This window comes from Cajanus cajan, chromosome 2, assembly GCF_000230855.2.
Source record: "Cajanus cajan strain Asha chromosome 2, NIPB_CcT2T_4, whole genome shotgun sequence".
NCBI classification, from domain to species: domain Eukaryota; kingdom Viridiplantae; phylum Streptophyta; class Magnoliopsida; order Fabales; family Fabaceae; genus Cajanus; species Cajanus cajan.
The window spans coordinates 64,001,932-64,029,502 of record NC_138518.1 but is presented as its reverse complement, the minus strand read 5'-3'; the positions used below and the strand labels follow the sequence as shown (position 1 = coordinate 64,029,502).

At 32.0% G+C, this 27,571-nt stretch overlaps 1 protein-coding gene across 3 annotated transcripts; it reads left to right on the top strand.

Annotated features, from left to right (window-relative positions):
- The first annotated feature begins 556 nt into the window (after positions 1 to 556).
- On the top strand, positions 557 to 27,571 carry LOC109806911 (MADS-box transcription factor 23). 3 transcript variants are annotated; one of them, XM_083068680.1, is made up of 9 exons: positions 567 to 943; positions 1,116 to 1,361; positions 20,395 to 20,473; positions 25,411 to 25,463; positions 26,176 to 26,275; positions 26,417 to 26,458; positions 26,546 to 26,626; positions 26,781 to 26,935; positions 27,294 to 27,571. In XM_083068680.1, exons 2-9 carry the CDS (start codon positions 1,180 to 1,182, stop codon positions 27,307 to 27,309), a joined length of 708 nt encoding a protein of 235 aa, XP_082924806.1. In that variant the 5' UTR covers positions 567 to 943; positions 1,116 to 1,179; the 3' UTR covers positions 27,310 to 27,571. The 3 variants fall into 3 exon arrangements, with proteins under 3 accessions (XP_082924807.1, XP_082924806.1, XP_082924805.1); XM_083068679.1 differs by having other exon boundaries at positions 569 to 943; positions 25,402 to 25,463; XM_083068681.1 differs by lacking the exon at positions 27,294 to 27,571 and having other exon boundaries at positions 557 to 943; positions 25,402 to 25,463; positions 26,741 to 26,869.

The window sequence follows — 27,571 nt, the reverse complement described above, 5'->3', positions numbered from 1 at the left end:
AATAGAAGTCGAATATCATATACAAGATATTCTAATATAGCTAAATATAATACGGTATATGTAGTCATATTCAAATATTTTATACAACATTAACTACCATACATGATATAAGTGTTCATACATAAAATATTTGAATATGATACACAATAAAAACCCATATAGTATATTACAATTAAGTATAATTAAATATAATTTATTTCATATTTAAATATATGATAATTAAATAGTAGTTAGTTACGAGTAGTTAAAAGAGACAAAAAGATATTATTATTTTTAATCCAAATTCTACTTAAATTTCTTGTTTTTAAGATAATTATACTTTATGGATGTTTCATATAAATTTCACTCAAATGATCTCTTTCTCATTTTATGAAGTAGGACTGTCTTTTTATTATTTCATCCAAAATCACTGTACCCTTGCCTGCTCTCCTAAAATTCGGCCAAACAGAGGGTAAGAATAATGTACATGTATTAAAAAAAAATATCTTTATTTAAACAATTAATTAATTAAAAATTACAATTAATGTTTTTTTTAATGTAGTTATTCCATGTGTTTAGTTTTGTGAAAATCGAAAGCAATATTGACCAGCTCCTATCTTTGACATAAATCGAAACGGAACGTGATAAGACACATTTTCTGTTTTTTAGTTTTTTTATTTATTAAAACTGTTATTTTAGCTATATTGTAAGAAAAAAATTGTATACATTTAAGGTAATTAAAAATGTAGTAATATGTGGTTCGGTAGTTGTGAGAACAACTACATGTAATATACTGATTGCGTACTGGCCCACACAGTCTGAAACCTGAGCGCACGGAACCGTCTTGAGTCCTACAAAAACCACTTTTCGCTTTCCCTATAAACCTCTGAATTGCATCACTTTCTTCTTCTACTTTTAGCTCCATCTTCCACTTTTCCTTTTAGATCAGTCCCATAATTTTCAGGTATGTTACTAATTTCATTCACTCTTATTCTCTAGTCCGCACTGTCTATTTATACCACAATCATGTTTCGCTATTTATTTATAAAACCATGAGCTATTTTTTCTTCAATAATATTTGTATTTTTTTCCCCCTAATTTAAGGCTGTTTACACCATTAGTATTGGAGATTTCAGATTTTGTTGGTTGACCTGGGAAAGGAAGAAGGAACCCTAGTGAGTTTTGACTTTTGAGAAAAAGATGGGGAGAGGAAAGATCGTGATTCGAAGGATCGACAATTCGACTAGCAGGCAAGTGACGTTTTCGAAGAGAAGAAATGGGTTGCTGAAGAAAGCTAGAGAGCTATCGATTCTGTGCGATGCAGAAGTTGGATTGATTGTGTTCTCCAGCACTGGTAGACTTTATGACTATGCAAGCTCCGAGTAAGATCAATTTCTTATCTCAATTTTCCTCTTTTTATTTTACTCGCTCATCATTCAAATTTCTTTACTTCACACTGCACACCTCTCTCTCCTTCTTGGGGTTTTAGCCTTTTAGCTGAGTAATCAATTAAATATACATATCTATACATGATGGTTGTGAATCTCGTATATATACTTTCGAGGTTGTGTTCTTCTGCTTGCATATATTGTGGTGGAATTTGAAACTTGCTAGGTAAACCTCACATCACAACATGGCATTGGCATGGGATACATTTATCTGGGAATCTATAAATTTTATGAACACGGGAATTAATGCTGAAACCTTTTATACTCTTCAAGCGACCAGGACATATTTTTATTGTAAATTATAAATTAAATCTGAAGATTGTCCTTGCATTTTTTACTGGAAATATTTTCAGAAAACTTGTTCTTATGAATAAGGTAGGGAGCTCCATGGTATTACAAACCATTATCCTTCAACCTGTATTCAAGGCCACAGGTTTCTAATTCTGACATTTTTTTTAAAGAAAAATTGTCAAATATTATCATAAAATTTATCTATTAATATTTTTATTAGTAAAAATATCATATTAAATATAATTAATATAGCATAATTGTTTTAATACATTATTTTTACATATATTATTGATTACTTGGGATACTAAAATAAAATTTTTAAAAATTATAGAAATTAAAAATACTGATTTTAAATTTAAGATACTAAAAATAAATTTTTTAAATTTAGGAAAAAAAATTTAAGCCTTTATTTATTTATTGCATGTTTTTCTCTATTAATTAGTTCTTATATATTTTTGTTTTGCTATAATCCTAGAATTATAAATTGGTATAGTCTTTACACATTACAAATATTATTCATGTATTAATTTTCTACTTCAATTCATATATTTTCAACATATAATTATCGTAAGTAGTACTATATGTCCACTGAGAAAAAAATTTATCCTTTCTAGTGTGTTGTGTTTAAGGAACTTGATTATTCCCAAACTCAAATTGTAGTTTTCGTTTGCCCGCCTTCTTTCCATCATGACTTATTCTGTGTGTTCAATTTTAGTTTCAAGCACTTGTTCTTGTTCTGTTGCTTGTTTCTATTATTCCATATATAGAATTACCTACATTTCAATCTATTATATATCAATATATATATTATCTCTATTTTAACCTATTTATTTACAAGCATTATAAGAAAATTATCGTATAATGACATACACTCTATAATGGTACAATACATATTATTAAAAATTATTTTTATTCATATAATATATATTAGTATATTGTTAAAAAGTATGAGTATGTTATAGTAACAGATAATATATATTTTTAAATCTTATTTAAAATTAATACTAAAATTACGTGTAATTATATGTAAAAAAAAAATATATATATATATTTATTTATTTATAAGGATATTTTTTATATATAATATTTATTGTAATGATAATAACATTGTTTAGCTTTTCTTTCTACATTTAATTTGACTGAATTTTAACTTGTCAACGTTTTCACAATTTAGTCTTAGATATAGCTAGCTTGTCTTTGCTATCATATCCCATATTTGGTTTTTTCAACTAAAAAAAAGAGGCAAATGTCATTTCTAATAGACAAAAAAAAAATGTTAAGTGGTAAGATTATCTTCGTCATTATAAAACTTGCCCGACAGAAAATATTTTTATAATTGCGAGTTTAATTGTACTAATAGTTTAATGATTTAAACACTATCATTTGATGAACAAATAGTATATAGCCAAAAAATAGTTATTAAATATTAATAAATATATTTTATTGTTAATATAAATATGCAATGTTTATATTCATAGATTAATTATTACTTGAAATTGGATTTAATGGAAGTGGTTAGTTCTCAATAAACTTGATAATACTAAAAAAAAAATTGTCATATATTGACAGAAACATTATAATAATACCACATTTGTTACTATTTTTTCATATATTATAGATATAATATATTAGTATATTATTAAAAGTGTTAGTATAGGTTATATAGTAACACATAATATATATTATTGAATCACATTCAAAATTAACACAAAAATTATGTATGACTATATGATTATATGTTAGAAAGATTTATACCTAGATATATTATATCTATAGTATCACTTTTTATATATTTATTATGTAAATAACATTTCTTTTATTGTAAATCACTGAAGCTCTTTAAAAAGATATTTATATTGGGCATTGCATTTTAAAAATAATTATTTTCGAAGACACAATGTAAGAAATAAAAAAAAAATCTAATATTAAAATCATTAGCACTAATACACAAAGGGTCTTTTACGTCGCGTATTTTGAGCCTTTTACGTCGGAAAAGGTTCCGACGTTAATATGGTAGACGTAAATTTACATCGCCTCTAAAAGATGACGTAAATTTACGTCGGGGATTCTCTCAGACCGACGTAAAAAGGGACAAAAAACATGCCACAATTTTACGTCGGACATGGCGTTGTTCGACGTAAATTTACGTCGGCCATTGCAAGGCCCAACGTAAATTTACGTCGGACAAAGCCTTGCCCGACGTAAATTGTGGGAGTTTTTTTTTAAAACGTTTATAAATTTTTGATATACCCAACACCTGCATATAAATATAGTCCAGAATACCAAATCTAAACCAGGCAGTCCAGAATAGAAATTCAAATATATTTCAAAATTGAATGACAAAAAGAAAATAATATATAAATCTTAAAAAACATAAATTATGACAATGTAAATCCTAGTATCCTAAAAAAGCTATAAAACATATGTTTGTCAATGCTATCTAACTAACTAAACTAACTAACTATCAAACTATAAACATAATATCTAACTAACTAAACTTAGAAAAAAAGTTGCCCATTGTTCTCTTATCTTGAGCAACTCATCTTCGGACAATGGAGATGGATCTTGAAAGACCTGAAACATTAATTTAAGTGTCATTAATATGCAATGTTAATTATCCTAAAGGTAAATATAGTTAAATAAATTTTGATATGAATTACCTGCGCCCAAGAATCAATAATACCCGCAGAAACTATGACTCTCATCCAATACATGATGTAATAGCTACATTCAAACGAGTCTTGTTGCTTATTACACTAAAATGAGAAACAAATAACTATTATTTCCAAAGTCAATAAATTTAAATATTATTGACTGTATGAATTAATTTGCTAACCTTAGGGTATATGAAATGTAATGACTTTGATGATCTGGCTCTTCCACTTAAAATATTAGCTCCAGACACGATTCTAATTAATTGAAATAAAAACAAATGTTAGCCAATATATATAATAACAGTTTTAAAACATAATGAAAAAATTTAGTTACCCTTGTAATTGGCATTTAATTTCGTGACTTGGTTTTCGATGTAGTGAACAAAACCACACCACGGTGTATTCCTTAGGAATGATTACCATTAACTGCCAATGGGACCTACATTGTATGACAAACAAATTAGTTATAAAATTACCATGATTAAAAAACCAATTAAAAAACTAACCCGTCAATGTATGGAGCCATGTATATATCTCTTCTTGAGTCACTCATCCATGTTTGCATATATTGCTGGATCTGGACCTGAGTGTTTCCTGATTTTTGGATTGATTGAGGCTCAATAAATCCATATACTTCTGCTTGTGCTTGCTCCACACTCAATTTGTCCATATACCTAACACAAATAATTATTATAAGTTAAATGTAATTATTGTAAAGTTAGACTCATAAAAGAAAATATGACTTACATGACCCACAGCTATATGATAGATATATTTAACATGGAGTTTCCCTCAACAATCTCTAATGCATCAGGCAGAGATATGTATAGTGGAACATCAAAGCTATCAACTCCAAAAACTCTAATGTCCCACTGCAATTGAATTGACTTCTTCTTTAATCGTGATAATATGATTAGAAGCTTAGATATGGGATCACCCTCAGCTTCTACGATATTAGCATCATCAACATGAGGTTCTCTCATGACCTCCTTACCACGATTGATAAAATCCTAAAGAAATAATCAAAATTAGTTAAACAATAATAGAATTATAAGAATATAAAAGAGCAATAATATAATTACCTTTGCCTGTGCTGAAAGCGACATGACCAAACATTTTGGCCAAGCTAAGAATGTGCCGGTTGCCTGCCCCACTAGTTGAACCTCTGTATTGGGCAAAGGCATTAGAGCAGCAACATCTTGAACTTGGACAACCACAACCCGTGTCCAGTCTGGCTGTAGAGGGACACCATGGATGGTTGAGCCACCCTCAAATACTCGGCCAATAGCCACTAACCGTGGGGGGTCATCCTCAACATATAACTCACACTGGTTTGGTACATCAGTGTGAGTCTGATCCGGTGAGGGATTTGGAGCAGCACAACTCTCTTTAGTGCTGACTCGAACACCATCATGAGCAACTGCAGTCTGTTGCTGAGAACGAGCCAAAAGTTTAAACTTCTGTTCAAACTCTTTTTGAATATTCTTCAATCTCTCTTCAAACTGACTCTCCAATCTCTGCTCCATTCTCTGCATAACCTCTTGACTACAAGAGTCAACAGTGCTCCTCGATGATCGGGCACCAAAGAAATCTCGGTGGCTCCAAGAACCACCAACACCACGCACATGGCCTCCGTGCTCTGGCCTTCCTATGGCCGTTGTGAGGATATCATTCCGACCATCGGAAACAAATAAGCCCTGGGTGCTCTGCTCAACTAAACCCTCCTACAACATATTAACAATAAGTATACCATAAACTACACTTATGAATTAAATGAGTTGAAATGAAGAGTCTTAGTTTGTATATTTTTACTTACTATTTTATCCGCAACGACCCTTGCAGACTCAGAAGTAATTTGCCCATCTGATTTTGTCCGGGCTGCTATCCACATCTCATGGCGGGGAGGTGACTCCACACGGTCAGCAAACTCAACCCCTGCTGCCTCTGCCCTAACCTTCTTCATTTCCTTTTTTTTCTTCTCATATCCCCTTCTTGACAATAGATGGGGTGCATCATTCTTGGCCTGTCGTTCTTGAGCAGCTAATCTTTTAGCCTGCAATAATACAAAAAAGAAAATGAGATTAATTAAAATATACCTTAAGTATTTGTGTCAATGTAAGAGTTATCAATAACTAACCTGCCACGAAGGGTCCAATCGAGTGGCACGAAATTGCATCCACTCCTCATCAGTGATCTGGTACTTTAGACAGAGAGTCTCATTTTGTCGCTCTCCAAATACATACTCCCGTGTCAAGAAAGTCTTGAAGTCTCTCCACCTGGTGGCCAGGGCAGATAACATCTTCCTCCTCATGACCTCAGTTTTGGGAATGTCAAAATTTTTCTATGAAAATAACAACAATTAATAAATAATGTATTTAAGTTATATAATATTCAAGGGATGTGAAAGTATATACCTGAATATCCTGCCACATGAGGTTCTTGTCAACCTCCTGAACGTCATCCCATGATGGAATGATAATAGAAACATGTCGTCGAGCTAGGACTCCCAAATAGCTCTTAAACTTGGCAGCATTTGGGCCTGATGCCTTGCCAGAACGAGAATCCACCTCAACCGGTGTCCTCTCCTTGGCAATGCGCCCAGCTGTCAACCTAGACAATCGGGTGACAGATCTACCTTCCCTCCTTCCACTGCCAGACCCAGAATCCTCCATAATCCTGAAAAATTAAACTCTCATTACTAAAACAATGAATTAACTGAATAGACAAATAAAGTAAAAAACATAATAACAATATAGCAACATAATAACTAATAAAAAAAACAAATAATACACAAACAGAAACCTATTAGGTTGGAATGTTTTCCCATATTCCTTCATCATGATCACTTCGAATAGCATGTATTTCGTCTACTTCATGGTCCACAATAGGACCAAATGATCTGCTTGAGAAAGACGGTGTCTCATGCATATCTAGAGACTCATTTTCGTGAGTTTCATGCATGGTTCTTCCTTCGAGGACCACTGACCATTTCTCATTACATGGATCCCTGACATAAAAAACTTGTCTTGCTTGATATTCCATAATAAAAGGTTCATCCTTATAGCCGACCTTATTCAAATCAACCAAAGTAAATTCTAAATCATCTGTTCGCACACCCGTATTGCCATCAACCCATTTACACTTGAACACAGCCACTCTAAACGTAACATAATCAATTTCCCATATGTCTTCTGACTCCGAAGTAACTCATGGATGCTGTAATGGGATTTTTATCTTTTGAACTAGCAAAGTGCACAGTCTCAGCCTGAATTGTAACCCCACTATTTTGTACTCTACTTTTGTCATCTTCTGTCTTTGTATAGAAACAAATTTGTTAATGTCATACCCACCAAATGTAATGACATCGTTGTTAGGCCCACGCGTGAGTCTCAAAAGTGTATCAGAAGCATTAACCTCACCATAAACCTTTTTCTTAAACCAAGCTAAGAAACTCTTGTTATGTTCATTCAATACCCATTTCTCATTCATCCGGGGGTGTGCTATCTTGATTTCATCTATGTGTTCAGATATGTAAGGAATTACTTCATCAGTGTTGTTCAATATGTACAAATGTGCTTGGTCAATTTCTGTTCGACTCACAGTTGTAATCTTTAAACTTCGAGTACCCTTACCAAATTGTTTCCCATCATGTCGAGTCTTGGGAATTCCTATTGGTTCTGATTTCGACATGTACCTTGAACAAAACTCAATGGCTTCTTCTGCAATGTACCTCTCCACAATAGAGGCTTCTGGGCGGTATTTATTCTTGACATATCCTTTTAAGATCTTCATGTATCTCTCAACAGGGCACATCCATCTAAGATAAACCGGGCCACACAATCGAATCTCACTAACCAAATGAACTATCAAATGCACCATGATATCAAAAAATGAAGGTGGAAAATACATTTCCAATTGACACAAGACTGTGATTGCTTCATTTTCTAACTCATCTAACTTTACAGGGTCAATTACTTTGTTGCAAATGGCATTGAAGAATAAACACAATCGAGTAATAGCAACTCTAACAGAAGATGGTAAAATGTTACGAATAGCCATAGGCAAAAGTTGTTGCATTAACACATGACAATCGTGAGACTTTAAACCAATCAACTTCAAATCTTGCATAGACACCAGACTCTTAACATTTGAGGAGTACTCTTGTGGAACTTTCACACTGCTTGAGCACTCACAAAAGCTTTTTTTTTCTTTCTTTGATAGAGTATGACAAGCTGGAGGCAAGTAAGTGCGTCTTCTAATAGACAGAGGATGTAACTCAGAACGTATACCCATGTCCACCAAATCTTGTCGTGCTTTCACTCCATCTTTAGTCTTTCCTTTGATGTTTAGCAATGTCCCAATTACACTATCACAAACATTTTTCTCCACATGCATCACATCTATGCAGTGTCTAACATCTAGCTTGCACCAGTAAGGAAGATTAAAGAATATTGATCGTTTCTTCCAGATATTTCTCTCAGTTGACTTCTTTTGTGTCTTTCCGAACACAATGTTAATGTTCTTCACCCGTTGATATACTTCTTCACCATTGCGCGGTGTCGAGGCAATTTCATCCTCCTGACATCCATTGAATGCTTTCTTCAATCTACGGTATGGATGACTACGAACAAGAAAATTACGATGCTTAGTGTACGCAGTCTTTTGCCCATGTTTCAATTGGGTATAACTTGTGTTTTATTCACATATAGGACATGTATAATGACCCTTCACACTATACTCACTCAAGTTACCATATGCTGGAAAATCATTTATTGTGCAAAATAACATTGCACGCATGGTAAATTTTTCTTCACGATATGCATCAAAGACCTCCACTCCTGTGTCCCACAACATTTTCAAGTCATCAATCAATGGACTAAGATACACATTTATGTCATTTCCTGGTTGTCAGGGACCTGATATCATCATAGACAACATAATATATTTTCTCTTCATGCATAGCCAAGGAGGCAAATTGTAAATGACCAACAAAACTGGCCATGAACTGTGTTTACTACTTAAGTTCCCATAAGGATTCATGCCATCTGTAGCTAGACCAATTCTCAAGTTTCTTGACTCTGCACCAAATTCTGGATGTTTCATCAATCCTCTTCCATTGCGGAGAATCAGCTGGATGTCGAAGAAAGTTGTCACATTTTCTACCATTTTCATGCCATGTGAGGTTTTTTGCATCCTCTTTAATGGAAAACAATCTTTTAAACCTAGGTATTATTGGCAAATACCATAATACCTTAGCAGGGAGACCCTCTATTTCTTCCTCACCACTACTTCCATTAGTTTTCTTTTTGAACCGTGACAATCCACATGTGGGACACACTTTCAGTGTAGCAAAATCATTTGTATACAATATGAAATCATTAGGGCACGCATGTATCTTCTTATACTCCAAACCCATTGGACATAGTATCTTTTTTGCCTCATAATTGCGATTAGGTAACGTGTTATCTTCTGGAAGCATCTCCTACAATAACTCCAACAATTCTGTGAAGCTTTTATCAGTCCAGCCATTTCTGGCTTTTAAACTAAACAATCTTAAAGTTGTTGATAATCTTGTAAACATACTGCATCCTAGGTACAATGGTTGCTCAAAATCAGACTTTAAAGTATCATACACATGTGCTCTTTCAAAATTTTCTTCACCAACATCACGTATCATCTCTTCTAAGTTATCATCCATCCCTTCAAAATTTTCAGTTGTTGACACTGTTGGAATGTCTAATATTTCTCCGTGCCATGTCCATACTGTATAACTCTTCACAATACCATATATAAACAGGTGATCACGTATTTCTCCAACTTCTTGACGTATCTGATTCAAACAACGAACACATGGACAATAATATGCCCCTTTGATGGGTTTCCCATTTTGTCTTGCAAATTCCAAGAACTCTTCAACTTCATTTCTGTACTCTTGACTAATGCGACTTGCATTCATCCAACTTCGATTCATTATCTATATATTAACACAAATTAACTATTCACTCAGTTATTCATAATTTTTCTAACCTAAACTACAACCCTAAAAAATCGATACTAATTTCAGATAAAATCCACAAATATTTCTACTAATACGATGGTAAACTAAACGTCAATGCCTAAAAAAGTCCATCTTTAATGCATCTGGAATGGGCCGTACTGAAACCAGAACGGCCTGTTCCAGATCAACAATTTACAACACAAAAGATTTTAGCAGAACGAGCCGTTCTGCAAGGAGAACGGCCCGTTCTCCTTGCAGAACGGGCCGTTCCAGATGAACACATAGCACAAAATAAACGAATAACATTAATAGAAAACTCAGAAATTTATTCGTTTAAGAAAGTTACCTCACTTGTCGAATGTGCAGAATCTCAGGATTAGTCTGGAATGTGCAAACACACGAACTTGGACACTTAGAAATTGAGAGAAAAAGATTGAGAGAAGAAGGTTGAGAGTTAGATGAGAGAAAACAAAGGGACGCGCGCGGGAAATGAAAACGTTGCCATATGTTAGTGACTAATTTACGTCGGACGATGGGGGGTCTGACGTAAATTAGTACATCTACGTCGGATACCACATTGTCCGACGTAAATTTACGTTGCAACATTGGTGGTCCGATGTAAATTTACGTCGGAAAGTGTGGCATCCGACATAGATGTACTAATTTACGTTGGACCCCCCAGTGTCCGACGTAAATTAGTCAGTCAATATTTACGAAACTTCCACCGCGTTTTTATAACATCGGAGTTTCATTTTTCTGACGTAAAATGAGTGACGTAACAACCCATTTTTGTACTAGTGTAGTACATAATACTACTTCCTACCATAACAAGTGTTATCTTAAACTTTTTTTTACACGGACAAACAAAATTAATAAATAAATGAAATAAAATAATAGTTTTACAAAACTAACCTTATTAATTACTATCTTTGTTCCTATATAACTTAATTATCTAATTCACTAAAATTATAAAAATAGTTAATTTAGTTGATCATAATAAATATGTCTGATTTTTATTATATTTATTTTTCAAAAGCCACTCTTATACTACTGTTATATCTTAATTAATACTCTTAATTTTTTCTCCTAATTAGTACAATCTCTAACTAACCCCATTTTTACAACAACAAAGACGACATCCCTCAATTGTAAAGAGTATTTTTCAATTATGCTACACGAAGAATGGTAGAAACGTTTAAATATAAGCTTCTCTTTAGTAGGCAAGAGAAATATCATGTGTGTCGGAATATCATGTGTGTGGGAAGGTGCAATGTCTTGCTCTCAAAACATAAGTATATAAAGAGGTAAAAATAGAGTGCATGTCCTTTAAATAGTTTATGACTAATGTATCTTATCAAATTAAGCAAATATATATTTTTTATTAGAGGTATTTTAGTATAAAAATAAGGTTAAACCCTCCATTCAATCTCTAAAAGTGTGAGACTTATTATTTAGTCCGTGAAATATGATAAATTAAAAAAAAAACTCTTAAAAGTTGCTTTTGTCATTCACATTTGTCTTTTTGTGGATGGTTGTTAATTGATGTTGTTTATGGAGCTAATGTGACACATTAAGTATCACACTAGAAGTTATTGATCATCCTAAGTGGCATGTTACGTCATAAGGACCAAATTGAAGTGTTGTCATATCATAAAGACTAAATTGAAGAATTTTGTTTAAATGATATTTGTTTTTAAATGCTTGAAAACTTTCAATTTGATTCTTAATTGTACTAATTTTTTAAAATTTATTTTAGTTCTTGAAAGTTAATAATAACATTCAAATTAGTCGTTATACAATAATAGTTGACATGCATTTCCAAACATTTAAATTGGTCCCACATTAATTTATTAAAATTCATTTTAGTCCCTAAAAGTTAATAAATTTTGAACCAGTCTCTATCTAATAATAGTCAACGCACATTCCAAACTTTTAAATTGGTCACTACACTAATTCATTAAAATTCACTGAAGTCCTTGAAAGTTATTAATAACCTTTAAAGTCATCCCTAAAACAATAACTAACATAAATAACTTTGAAATGCTTGCAAAGAAGTTTTATGATATCCACAAACTTGAAATGTTATGATATTCCTTAGCTTGAAATGTTTGCAATGAAAGTTTATAATATCCACAAACTTGAAATATGTTATGATACTTACGAGCTTGAAATGAAACATCTCCATTCTTCCCAGCTAAAGGTGATGGTGAACTTGAAGAAGAAGATCCATGCAAGCATTTATTTCTCTTTGAATCTTCCTATACCAAATTCAAAGAAACCCTCTATTCTCACACCTACTCTACCTCTACCAATAATCTTTTTGCCTTCTTCACATTAACTTTAACCAAATTAGAACACCCAAAAACAAGAGCCCTAATCCTAGCATTCAATATAAAGCATCCTTTAGTGCACAACTTCTTTAGTACAACACACTTATCAACAATGTCTTCAATCTCTACATTTTGTCTTATGTAGAAAAGTAAGATAACAATGTATTAGTCACACTTATACATAAAAGAAACAAAAAGCATTTTTTAAATGCTTAATTAGAAAAGTTATCATTCTTTTATGTACTCAACCTATCCTGAGTGGATGATCTTCATTAGACAATCCTTGAAACTCTATATAACTTTAGTGTCAGTGAGTGTCTAGTGATCTAGAGTATTTTTCAATATTCATATCCTCACCCTAGAGATTTAAACACTTGAAAACCTTTAACTTTTGTATGTTGATAAGCCTAAAGATGCTTGTTAGAAAGAAAAAAATACCTAGAAGCCAAATATAATGTTGTGACCAATAGTTTGTTACATCTAAAGAGGTTGGGAATACTTATTTTGTACTCAGTGGTTGAGTGAAAAATTGTTTTAGTGAATGAAAGAACTAGATGTAACTCTTGGATTAAGAGTGAATCAATATAAATTTCTATGTGCTTTCTCTCTTCCTTGCTCTTTAAGCTTTATACTCGTTCATTCATTTTATATAACTAACAGGCCTAACTAACACACAATGGCAAGTTTTAAGCAAAAGTGTTTAAACAAGCAATTTAATCCCCAACCCCTCTTGTGTGTTACTTGTGTATTTCATGCATTACCAATGGTTTCCAATCCCATAAATAGCCAACTTCTTCAAATTCTTGCAATTGGAAGCAATCACCTTCTAGCTGAAAAAAAATGGGATAAATATCAATCAACATAAGCTCCTGTATTAGAATAGTATTTGACAATTGCAATCAACCCATCACCAATCATTTTCAACCTTCACCCGTTAATGTGAACTTTCTTCAACAACCTACACCTCTTCTAAATCATAAAAATTCGCACGTTGGAGCACTTGGCAGTTTTCACAACATACAATATTGTGAAGTGCCCAACCCCAATCTAACCAATTAGATATTACTCCAACAAGGCCCATGTTGCTAACCTGAATTGTCTCGAAGTGAACTTTAACCAAAGTAATGTTAAAACACCCAACCTTAACAAGAGTCTTATCCCAATCTCCCAATCAATTTCAAAGTCTAACTTATTATTTAGGGACCAATTTAAAAGCAATTATTAGCTTTTCAAGGACTAAAATGCATTTTAATGAATTAGTGCAAGGACTAATCTGAAAGTTTTTTTCATGTATTTAAAACAATACCATTTAAATAAAATTCTTCAATTTGGTCTTATAACGTGACAATTTTTTCAAGTTGATCCTTGTAACATGACAACATGTTGATTTGGTTCATGTGACATGGCATGCCACACATAATGAATTATAATTGTTAGTGTGACATTTAATGTGTCACTGTTCCATTAACGACGTTAGCTAATAACCATCCACCCAAAGACTAATGTGAATGAAAGAAGTAACTTTCTTTTCCAAAGACTAATGTGAATGAAAGAAGTAACTTTCTTTTCAGAGTCTTTTTTTCTTAACTTATCATCTTTCAAGGACTAAGTAGTAAGTGTCTCACTTTCAAGGATCAAATTGGGGTTTAACACAAAACATTTAAAACATATATTGGTTAGATCTTATATAAAGAAACAAAAATTTATTAAGAATATAAAGAAAAAAGTAATTAGCTTATTTTTAAAATAATGTTTATTTTAAGACTTATTGTTTTTCTTCTTTCACGGTTCAAGACTTGTATTTACTTTTTAACAAACCAAAACCAATTAATTTCTTTTGCACTACCGGTGTGTCAATTATATGTAACAAGTATCTATCACCAAAAGACACTTCCAATCAGCATTATGTTAACAAGAAAACAAAAACGGAAACTTTGGTGTAAAGGAATACTTGATATATAATTTTAAGGTAATTGGTGTCATTACTACATATTTTTATATTTATTATCTTTTACCTTTTCATGTTTTTTTGGTTGATGTAAAACGAGAATATTTAGATTACAATTTTTTTTACAATGGCAATATGAGATACTTTCCATTAATATAAAGTTCTAAATATAACGAGTAATTATGTAGGAATAGATATGATTAATCTCAAGCAAAATTGAAATTTTAGCTAAAGTATAAGTTATTACATTAGCTTGTCTCAATGAATTAGATTGTAAAAGATAGATAAAACCTCGGGTCTCAAGATATGTATGATGCAAGTAAAAATCATACCACACGTATAGCCTCACAAATATTACCGAAATTTAATTCTTACCATTGTTTCTAATATTTTCAGTACTATACAACCCTAGGATTATAATTTAGTGCATCATCTTTTAATTTATAAAAATTGATAATAATATTCATAAAGTCCTTGATCTCTTACCCAAATCTCTTAGTTGATTAACTCTAGTTAGTTACTGTGGTTAACTAACCATTATAGTTAGCTTTATTTTAGCCTTTATAAAAGGCAATTCTGTAACTGATTCCGATAAGTTGTTTTGATACACAAAATCATTAAATGAATATCATATTTTTCTCCTCTCTTCTTCTTCCCTGAGTTTTCTTTCTCAGATACAATCCTGTTGCTCTAATGGTTGTCACCATATTTGATATGGTATCAGAGCTCTTCAATTGAAGAGCTCTGCTGCGCTGCTCATATCCTTTCTTTTCTCCTTTTCGATTTCATTCTTTTCTTGGTTCGTATACCTTCTATTTTACACCATGAGTGTGACGGAAGATCGACAAACGCAACCAGATCAATATGTGAATGTGCACGACCCATACTACTTGTATCCAGGAGAGAACCCTGCTATTTCGTTGGTCTCACCAATGTTGGATTCAAGTAATTACAATTCTTGGAGTAAATCGATGATTACGGCATTAAGTGCGAAGAACAAGGCAGAGTTCGTGGATGGTTCTATCCAACGACCTGCAGTTGATGACCCATTACATACGGCATGGAAACGATGTAATAACATGGTTGTTTCTTGGTTAGTGCATTCTGTGTCCCCATCAATTCGTCAGAGTGTTCTTTGGATGGATGATGCAAAAGATATTTGGAAAGACTTAAAATCTAGATATTCACAAGGTGATTTGTTACGAATTTCTGAATTGCAACAATAAATGGCTTTCATGAAACAAGGTGATAAATCTGTCTCCGAGTATTTCACAAAATTGAGAGTAATGTGGGATGAAATTGAGAGTTATAGACCCGATCCTAGGTGTACTTGTAAGCAAAAATGTGCCTGTGATGCTCTAAAAATTGTTATGGAAAGAAAGAAACAAGATCAGGTGATGCAATTTCTTGGAGGCTTGAATGAAACTTTTAGCAATGTGAAGTCCAACATACTGATGATGGATCCAATGCCTGCCATTAGTAAGGTGTTTTCTTATGCTGTTCAACAAGAGAGACAGATTATTGGTAGTGACATGTATTCAAGTTCTATAAATGCTGCAACCTCTAACAAGTCCAACGTGTCTTGTACTTACTGCGAAAAGGATTATCATACGGTGGATAAATGTTACAAGAAACATGGCTATCCTCAAGAATCTGGACCTGCTAGAGGGGGTAGAGGAGGTGGTAGAGGTAGTCTGGGCAGAGGAAAACTATGCACCCATTGTGGTAATACTGGACATACTATAGATGACTGTTACAGGAAGCACGGTTATCCCCCAGGTCAAAAATTTCACAAGCAATCTAGCTCCTCTATTAACAATATAGTGAAGGATGATTCAGCAACAACAAGTTCTAATGATCAAAAACAAGAAAAACAGATGAGGGAAATTAAGTTGACCAATCAACAGTATGAAGCCTTAATGGCTGTACTACAACAACAAGGAGGAAATCTAGCTTCAAATGCTTCACATGTCAATCAAGTTGGAACCACCTCTGGTCTTTCAATTTCTCAAGCAGGTAATAGTGTGCTTACGGTTACCTGTAATATAAGTAAAGAAAATAATAACTCGTGGATTTTAGACTCGGGAGCGACAGATCATGTAGTTTCCTCACTACATTTATATTCAGAATATAGGAAAATCAGTCCAATTTTGGTTAAACTTCCTAATGGACATCAAGTACAGGCAACACATGCTGGAAACATATGTTTTTCTGATAATCTGTACCTTGAAGATGTTTTATACCTGCCATGTTTTCAATTCAACTTGATCTCCATATCCAAGTTAATGTCCTCTTTGCCTTGCCAATTGATTTTTACATCCAACAAATGTTTGATACAGGATTTGCAGCACCAAAAGATGATTGGTACAGTTGAGGTCATTGAAGGGTTATACAAGCTGGACGTGCTCCCCCTTAATTCTCCAACTACTCACTCTGTCTCTGATTTACAAAATATTGTTGATTCTGTTTGTAAAAGATCCATTCTAACATGTAATAAGTTGCCGATAGACATTTGGCATTTTCGATTTGGGCATCCCTCTTCTGAAAGATTGCAAGCATTGAAACAAACATATCCTGCTATTGATTTTGATAAAAATTTTGTTTGTGAGACCTGCCATAGAGCTAAGCAAAAAAGGTTTTCATTTCCCAACAGTGAATCACATTCAAGTTCCCCTTTTAATCTTATTCATGTTGATATTTGGGGTCCTTGCAACATTCCCTCCATGCAAGGTCATAAATACTTCTTGACAGTAGTAGATGATTTCACACGTTTTGTTTGGGTCTTCTTGATGCGTTCGAAAGCTGAGACACAATCCACTTTGAAGAACTTTATTCTGCATGTAGAGAGACAATTTAATGTTAAAGTAAAAATGGTCAGGTCAGACAATGGATCTGAATTCATAATGCAGAGATTTTATGATGAAACGGGTATTATTCACCAAACCTCTTGTATAGAAACACCACAATAAAATGGCATTGTGGAACGCAAGCACCAACACCTCTTAAATGTAACTAGATCTTTATTATTTCAAGCAAATTTACCTTCGATTTTCTGGTCCTATGCCTTGCTTCATGCTTCTCTCTTGATAAACTGCATGCCAACTCCTTTACTTGGAAACACATCTCCTTATGAGAAGCTCTATCAAAAATCGTATGACATCTCAATATTGAAAGTTTTTGGCTGCCTCTGCTACACAAGTACACTAACAGCTAATAGAAAAAAGCTAGATCCTAGAGCTGTCTCCTCTATATTTCTTGGTTTTAAACCGAACACAAAAGGATATGTGACTTTTGATCTTAATTCCAGGTCTCTAAATGTTTCTCGAAATGTTGTGTTCTATGAAGATTGTTTCCCTTATACTGCTAATAACAAGCCTGACCCTATTGACCTCTTGCCTTTGCCACAAGAAACTGCCTTCTTTTCTTTTCCTGACGATGCTGTCGCTCATCAACCATCTTTTGATAATCCACTTATGACTGTTGATCCTCATGTCAACAGCGACAATCCCACGAAGTTAAGAAGGTCCTCAAGACAGTCACGACAACCCAACAAATTTATTGATTATCATACGACATTCTTATCTTCAAGTTCTCCACAATTCTCAGGGAAGAAATATCCTATTGGTAATGCTCTCTCTTATACAAAACTTTCACACTCTTATAGAAAGGCAGTTCTCTCTGTCTCTGTAGTTCATGAACCCAAATCCTACAATGAAGCCTCTAAACATCAACATTGGATTGAAGCCATGAATTCTGAATTACAAGCTCTTAAATCTAACCATACTTGGACTCTCACTGAATTACCACCTACTAAAACAGCTATTGGATGTAGATGGGTCTATAAGATCAAACACAAAGCTGATGGAACTATAGAAAGATATAAAGTTAGATTGGTTGCTAAGGGATATACATAGATTGAAGGTCAAGATTATCTAGACACCTTTTCTCTAGTGGCTAAGCTCACCACAATAAGACTTATTCTTGCTTTAGCTGCCACTCAGAAATGGCACTTGAAACAACTTGATGTGAATAATGCTTTTCTTCATGGTGACCTCCATGAAGAGGTCTACATGACACTTCCTCCTGGAATGTATCAAAATCAATCGAATAAGGTTTTTCGCTTGCATAAATCTTTATATGGCTTAAAACAAGCTAGCAGGCAGTGGTATGCTAGACTATCCACTTTCCTTATTTCTCATGGTTACAAACAATGTTCTACTGATTATTCATTATTTTTAAAGCATAATTTCAATTCTTTCACTGCACTACTAGTATATGTGGATGATATAGTGTTGACAGGAAATGACTTGGCTGAAATTACAAACATTACTCAATTACTTGATGTTGCTTTCAAGATTAAAGATTTGGGAGACTTAAGATTTTTCTTGGGGTTTGAGGTTGCAAGGTCTCATCTAGCATCAATCTTTGTCAAAGAAAATATGCCTTTGACATACTAATTGATTCAGGAGTGCTTGGCTCTAAACCTGTCTCCACACCAACAGATTACACTACAAAACTTCACCAAACAGCTGGTTCACCACTCTCTACTGTTGATGCTTCCTCTTTTAGAAGGCTAATTGGCAGACTCATTTATCTTACCAATACTCGACCTGACATTTCCTATGCTGTACAATATCTAAGTCAGTATGTTTCACTTCCTACCACAGCACATCAACAAGCAGCTAATAGAATACTGAGGTACATTAAAGGCTCACCTGGAGCTGGGATTTTCTTTTCAGCATCCAATATTTTACAACTTAAAGCATTTAGTGATTCTGATTGGGCTGGATGTTTAGATACTCGAAGATCGATTACCGGTTTCTATGTTTATCTTGGCTCCTCTTTGATTTCATGGAAATCCAAAAAAACAAGCTACTGTATCTCGAAGCTCCTCAGAAGCTGAATACCGTGCAATGGCTAGTGTTGTTTGTGAGTTGCAGTGGCTCACTTTCCTCTTAAAAGACATTGGCATTTCATTCATTCAACCGGCCGTTTTATATTATGATAACAAATCAGCTTTACACATTGCTGCAAACCCTGTATTCCATGAACGTACCAAACACATTGAAATCGATTGTCATATTATTAGAGAAAAAGTTCAAAATGGTTTGGTGAAACTTCTTCCTGTTACCTCACCAAACCAATTAGCAGATATCTACACCAAAGCACTTTCTCCTGCTGCCTTCAAATTTTTGTATGTCAAGCTTGGAATGTATGATATCCATTCCTAGCTTGAGGGGGGATCTTAGTTGATTAATTCTAGTTAGTTACTGTGGTTAACTAACCATTATAGTTAGCTTTATTTTAGCCTTTATAAAAGGCAATTCTGTAACTGATTCCGATAAGTTGTTTTGATATACAAAATCATTAAATGAATATCATATTTTTCTCCTCTCTTCTTCTTCCCTAAGTTTTCTTTCTCAGATACAATCCTGTTGCTCTAATGGCTGTCACCATATTTGATAAAATCTATCCTTACAATATTTGGCATAATATATATGGTGAATATTTAAATTAAAAATAATAATAAGTAACATATATATCTGGGGTGGTGTGAGGTAGAAATTGTTTTGGTAAAAGTATATTCTTGGTTGTTATAGAACTTTATAACTTATAGAACATATACCGTATCAAATTTATATATGTAGTGTACGATAAATTCTATTGGTTAAAGTAGTGTTTCTTAGGAATTACAGAAACATTATCATTTTCTATCCATTAATATGGACTTCTACATATCTGGCAGCATGAAATCCGTTATTGAGCGCTACAACAAAGTCAAAGAGGACCATTATCAGCTAATGAATCCTGCTTCACAAGTCAAGGTAACATTATGCTCTAGATCAATTTGTTGCACTTGGTTATATATATCAACTCCACATTCTTGACTCCTATAGTTTGCAAGTATTGGCAGATTCTAAAACTAGAATTTCAATTCAGCGTCTAAATGCAGTATATATGAACACCCGACCCTAAGACCCTTGTTTCATTTCATACAGAAAATTCTGAGGCACTACGTTCAATACATTGTCCAATGATGTCATTGTCAACACTAGCTAATATGTATAGTATATCCATGACTCTTGCAAAGACTATTTTATACCCCTTATAGATACAATATATATAATAACTAGTAAACCTCAAAACTGTTAAACCGTTAGATTTCGCCTGCTTCATGAGACTTTAAATTGGTAAGTTACTCTCATGGTTAATTGCATATAAATTTTTTTCATTTTTATTTATTAGAATTACAACAATAATATATTTAAATATAAGATTATATGTATATTATTTCAATCTTTCAACATTAGGCCAATCCTAATAGCTAGTTCACATATAAAATAGATTTACTAATTAATTGATAAGATAAAACTCGTTCACTCAAATATGAGTTTGATTCCTATCACTTTATGAAAAGTGTCATGTATCTATAGATGTTTTATTTTTAAAAGTAAAACAACACACTATTTTTACCTATAAATATTTAGTAAAAGATAGACTCAAATACTTACACTTACAACTTTTTTTTTTATTTTTTTAAATAAAACTTAAAAAAGTCTCTTGTTATATAACTCATATAATACATTAGATAAATTGTCTGTGAGTAAATATAAAAAAAATTATTTACTTACAAGTTTTTGACTTTTGGTAACTATTTATGACCATTATTGCTTTCTTGTAGCGTGTGTATATCCTTCACCGTGTAATCGTTCAATCTATCAGCAAGTATAACTTGAAGTAAATTGATGCAGAGTATAGAAAAATTTACAACTCACCGGATCAATCTAGTGATAAGATACTTCGATAATTTGTATAAAAGTTTAGGCATATCCTTATTATCCTATGCACATAATATAAGATTTAAGTTTGTTGAAATACAAATGTAAATATGACGTCTCACATTAGGTAGAACAGAATTTTTTTTTTCTTTTTCTGATATGGTAGAAACGAAAAGGTTGAACAATATATAAGTATGAAAAATAAGAAAATAACTTAATGTGGATCTTTTGTTTGATGAACGAGAAATAAGATGGAGAGAGAAAAAGTATATGACTATAAAAAAGATGAGTGTGTTTGGTAAAAGGAAAATTAAAGAGGAGAGAAATAAAAAATATGTGGAACACTAGTTATTCTCACAACTTTTTTGCCTATATATATTTTTTCATTGAATTTTTCTTATTATTTCTTATTTATTTGTCATATATCAAACACTTTTTTTCATTTTATTTGTCACTTCTTTTCACCTTTTGTATTTCCATTCATTCTACTTTTTTCTTCTTCCGCCAAATGAACCCTAAAAGTTTTGAATTTGAGTGTGATATTAAGTTTACTTGTAAGATTTGCTCATACTTCATTAATGAAGACCACCTCTCAATGTTTTATGTACCTCATATTTTTGACAAGTAGTATTAAAGACTATTGAGAATAACTAACAAATAATCTTAAGAGAGGTGTTTTTTTTTTTTTAGGTTCGTTCCTGGAGTATCCACCGCCGACAGCAGTGACTAATCTCCTCGCTACGTTGGAGGGTGTTTAGTATGCAAAATATTTTTACATTTTTAAGAATCTTAAAGTGAGTCTTTTAATTTTTCATGTTTGATAATTATTTTTAAAAAAAAATTCCCAAGAATATAATTTTTCAAGAGCAATTTTTTATCTCACTTTTTCACAAAAACATTTTTAGAGGGAGAGTGAATCCAATTTTTTAAAGTTAGGAAAAAAACTTTATGTATTTAAAAAGGCCATAATATCCCTTTTATTTCTCTTTTCCTCTCTCTCTCTCTCTCACTTTTGCTCCCCTTCTCTTTTCCTCTATCCCTCTCCCTCTCTCTTTCTCTTTTTCTTTCTCCTTTTATTTCTCTTTCTGCCTCTCCCTCCTCCCTTCCTCCCATATCTCTATTTCTCTTTCTCTCTTTCTTGTATCTCATTATTTCTTGATCTTATCAATGTTAATAGTATTATTAAAATCTATTTTATTTTTACATTTTAATGGTATTTGTTAACACTTTTTAATTTTTTTATTTGAATGAAACAAAATACTATATTTTATTCTTCTTAATTATAATGTAGCATTTTTCTTTTTTACTTTTTTTATTGATTATGTATTTAAATAATTTTAATAAGTTTTTAACTTTTTAAAATAGTTTAATATCATATTTGTAATAAGATTTAAGTGTGTATATATATAAAGGATGTTTTTGTAAAAAATATTTATAAACCCAGGCATATATTTTTGTAACCAAACATGAAAATCTTTAATTTCCCGAGAATCATTTATGAATATTCCCAGAAACTTTTATGAGTAACCAAACATATTTTAATTATTTATAGGAATCATGATTCTCAGAATTTGTAATTCTCAAAAATCATGATTTTTATATATGAAAAAACTTCTCTACTACCAAATGCTCCCTAAAAATTTGATGTTAATTTCATTTATGTGGTTTTTTCATGACTCATTGATGAAGATTAATTTCTTGGTATTTTACCTTTCTTATATTCCCAACAAGTTATAACATGAAAAAAAAATAGAAAATAATAAAGTTAGATTAAGATTATTTCATTGATTCAAAACCTATTTACCCATACTATGATATTTAATCCTTTTAAATAATCCCTATTTTAATTAAACATAAATAAAAATATTCTTGACAACTCATTATCACAAAGTCCCATGACAATCTATTACAGTTCTAGTTTTACACGGTTTTTCAATCATAATACATCCACTAAAATTAAAAAAAAAAAAAAAAAGGAATGTTTAATAAGAAGTTATAACTTATTTTCAATGTTGGTCTTTATAAATAAAAAAATAAAGTGATATGTGCTTCAGTCACAATTTCATTTATCTAAATTAGAGATTGAATCTTGATTCTTAATTAAGGAATAGAAACATTGAACAACTTGTGTTAACAATTTTTGATAACTCTGAAACCAATTTAAAAGCTGTCAGTTATAAAAAAAAAGTTGGATGCAAAGATGAAAACACAATAACATGAGATAAACTTATATTGACTAAGAAAAAATGTCAGATAGGAATCCAAATTTAAGTTCATCAACTCTAACCTAAGATAATTTAGTTGCAAATTCTAAAGCAAGAAAGAACAAAGATATTAGAGTCAGGGATGAATGGATGATGCATCTGCTATGTACTAGATCCTTTTTCAAGACTTCCAAAGCTTCAAGAATGCTTATGATCTCTTCAAAGATTTTTTCCTCTTATGTTAGCCTCCATTATTTTATTTCAAAACTCAAGTTATATGTTTAGGGTTTTGTCGTCATTGTCTCACAGTATATGCTGGCACTTGACACTCATGTAGCATCTCAGAAACAGTCGACTTGATACTTAGGTATTATGAAATTCCATAAATTCTAACACTTAGCACTAAGTGGTTGTGCCTAGGGCTACTAGGCAGAAAGCAACTCTTACTTTGGGTACTTGGGTGCCCTGTTGAAATGCACGATGCTCTAGAACAAAGGCAATCGAACATTCTAACGCTCGGCGTTGAGGCTTGATGTAATGTAGTGCTACTAGTGCCTATCATTAATTGTTGCATATGATGTTTAGCACTAAACTATAAATCTAGAAATTTCGGGATGAATCAAATTTGACATTCCGATCAAAAATTATAAAAGCATCTTTTATTCACTATTCTAAATAAATAAAAGATAATTTATATAGTTCTTTTTTTATAGACTACCAGTATCTCTTTAACGGAGACAATTTTATTTGAATTAAATAAAATTATTATAGATAACAAAACTTTCACTCTAAATATTTAAATTACATAATTTTATATCTAATATTTGAATTTAAAATCATTAAGTTAGAACAACTCTACATCAATTAATCAACATGCTCCATGGTATATATATAAGTCTTTAAGTGTTTTTATACTCTCTCTAATCTATGTTATAAGTAAAAAGAATACACATTTTTTTCTTAAAGATAAAGAAATTTTAACTAATTTTATCTCATTTAATGATTCTCTCTCTAAAATATTTTTCTTTAAATGTATGACCTTTAATTACACTATTTTTTTAACATTTATAACCAGTGTTATTTAGGAAAAATATTACAGAAATATATATTAAAATTTAGTGCAATTAACTATCTTATTTTTAATATATGTAAAATCAGTTTTTATTCTTATAATAAAAAAATAGAGGAATTACGGTTTTTCAATTTAAAGTAAAATAATCTTATATTGGTAATTTGCATAATTCTTTAGTGGTAATCTTTATGAAATGCATTATCTAAAAGAAACTCAAATTCAAATAGAAAAACAACATAAGCAATACATATAAAATAGTGTCTCACTAAGTTTTGCTTATAAAAAAATTGTTAATTAACTATATAGTCTTTAATATATACTCAATAAATAAATAAATAAATAAATAAATAAATAAATAAATAAATAAATATATATATATATATATATATATATATATATATATATATATATATATATATATATATTAGTACATTCTACTCATGAATTTCACTAAATAATCTAGGTTCATTTTCTCTTCGATGAAACTCGCATGAAATTAATCATCAAATCATATAGATTAAAAAAAAAACATGTTATTAGCATTCATCAAATTAAGTGTAAAAGTCAAAAGCCTCAGCCTCCTTCAGTTTAGAACTTTGGCCCCATCGGTGAAAAGAGAAAGGTTGGCATCAAATACTTGACAGTGGCATATTTTGTCGTCTTTATCTCACAATACTCTTATATCTATTATTGACTAGTTTTGGCAGAGAGAAGCTGCAAGCTTGAGGCAACAAGTGCAGTACATGCAGGAATACCACAGGTAAAAAGTTAAACACCCAACAGTTGCAAGTAAAAACAACATTTTAGGAAATGAAGCATTGAACTCAACTATATATAAAAGGAAACGAAATAGATAATTATAGAATTGTTAAAATTGCCAACCATATATTACCGATTACAGACGTACATCTGGTTAGTGATGGAAAAGACTCCGTTTTAGCCTATCTAGTATCCATCAATAGCATTTTGATTCTCTTCAGCATTCCTTGCATAGTTTCATGTTGCGTGTGCCTAGCCACAACAAACCCAAACGCATTTTCTTCCAATTAATTTTAACTTATAATAAACCTGATTTGAATGCAAATGTATAAATGAACTTGGATCCTCTAGCTAGTCGGATACAATTTCTCTCTTCTAGTGGACATGTAGCTGTAGGAGAGGCCAGGTCATGTTAATTAATTAAAGATTTAAAGTACACACAATCAAATAAACATTTAAAAAATTTGTAAATCGAAAAACTCTTTAGATTCCGAAACAAAACAGAAAAAAGGTACGTTAACCTGTACCAAAGCTTCATATCCATGCTAAGGTCCAAGAAATAATTAACTGTTGCGCCAAATTTCCCTCTCAAACGATAAAGTTTATGAGATAAGAAGAGAACTTTAATAGTGCAATATTTTGAGTCTTGTAACATAATGTATCAGCAATAAAATAAACACAGTTATTCCATATTTTCTTTCTGGCAAGTGCAGGAAATTGATGGGCGAAGAACTTTCTGGATTGGGTATTAAAGAACTAGGAAATCTGGAAAATCAACTGGAGATGAGTTTAAAGGGTGTTCGCATGAAAAAGGTATCATTAATTATTGTTCAATGTCAAAGCAAATCAAAGCTAGCTCTTCCATTCAAATATAAGACGCCATTGATCCATTTCATAGTACATGCGTGAGCGTGACTCTTGCATGATTACTTAATTTTATTGTTTACCCTGCAGGATCAAATTCTAACTAATGAGGTCAAAGAACTACACCAAAAGGTTTCATGAATCAGATTTTGTTCCTCAAGTGGTTGAAAGATATTTCAACAAACTTCTGACAGCTCGTTTTCATTGATGCTATTGTAGGGAAGCCTCGTGCATCAACAAAATGTAGAACTTCATAGAAAGATAAACCTCATCCACAAGGAAAATGCAGAATTACAAAAGGTAAACGATCTAAAACACACATTTTTTTATATCTTAGAAATATATCTCATTCATAGTTTCATATACTTATCAAATATTATTTCCCTCATTTACTCAACCTGCGGTATTTGTTAGGTAAAAAGTTCAAGTTTTATTTTAAATATTTGGAGTTCAGGTTATTGAAGAAAAGCATAGAAAAGAAGATATTGCAACATCCAATCCTCCTTACACTATCAACTATGGATATGATATGCTTACGCCTATCAGTCTCCATCTAAGCCAGCCACAGCCTCAACACGGTGAACCACCAGCCAAAGCAATGAAACTGGGGTATTCATACGACTTGAGTCTATAAATATGATTTTGGTCCTACTAAATTTTGGTTTAGGACTTTCTAAAACTTGGTATTTATTTGGTGCTGTCTGAATTTTTAAAAGTGAACACTATCATAGATATGTTAAGCTCTAATGTGTCAAACGGATTTTCAACACATACTGTTAGATACCACCTTAGCGTTTAACAGGTTTGTCGTTTATGGAAACTATAAGTGTTCAGTTTTAAAAATTCAGGATACAAAAATTAAAACACATGTTTTAGAGGGATATATTAATATATATTTCTAGGAACAAAAACATATTTGGGTTATTCATAATTTCATTATTAACTAATCATCTAAAGTGTGCTCCAGATTACAGCTGCATTAGCAAAAACTGCTCAATAATTAGGATGGAGTTGATCGGTTGTGATAAGCTGTCAATGTTTGGTCCCAATGGTGGTGCATCTATCAGTGTCATCTTATCTTGTACTTCATCAATCACGACTGATCCAATGAACAGTAAATTGATGCATACATGTACATGGCATTAGATTATATGTCCAGAAGCTCTACATGCAGTTTCTGTTATAAGAATCGGACATAATGGTTATTATGTACGTAACATCAATGCAATAAGGATTATATTGTCA

Excerpts from the sequence above, each read along its gene's own strand:
- LOC109806911 (XM_083068679.1), top strand. The coding sequence starts at position 1,180 with ATGGGGAGAGGAAAGATCGTGATTCGAAGGATCGACAATTCGACTAGC. Across the intron at positions 1,362-20,394 it reads TATGACTATGCAAGCTCCGA|CATGAAATCCGTTATTGAGC; the intron begins GTAAGATCAATT and ends CATATCTGGCAG. Across the intron at positions 20,474-25,401 it reads ATCCTGCTTCACAAGTCAAG|TTTTGGCAGAGAGAAGCTGC; the intron begins GTAACATTATGC and ends ATTATTGACTAG.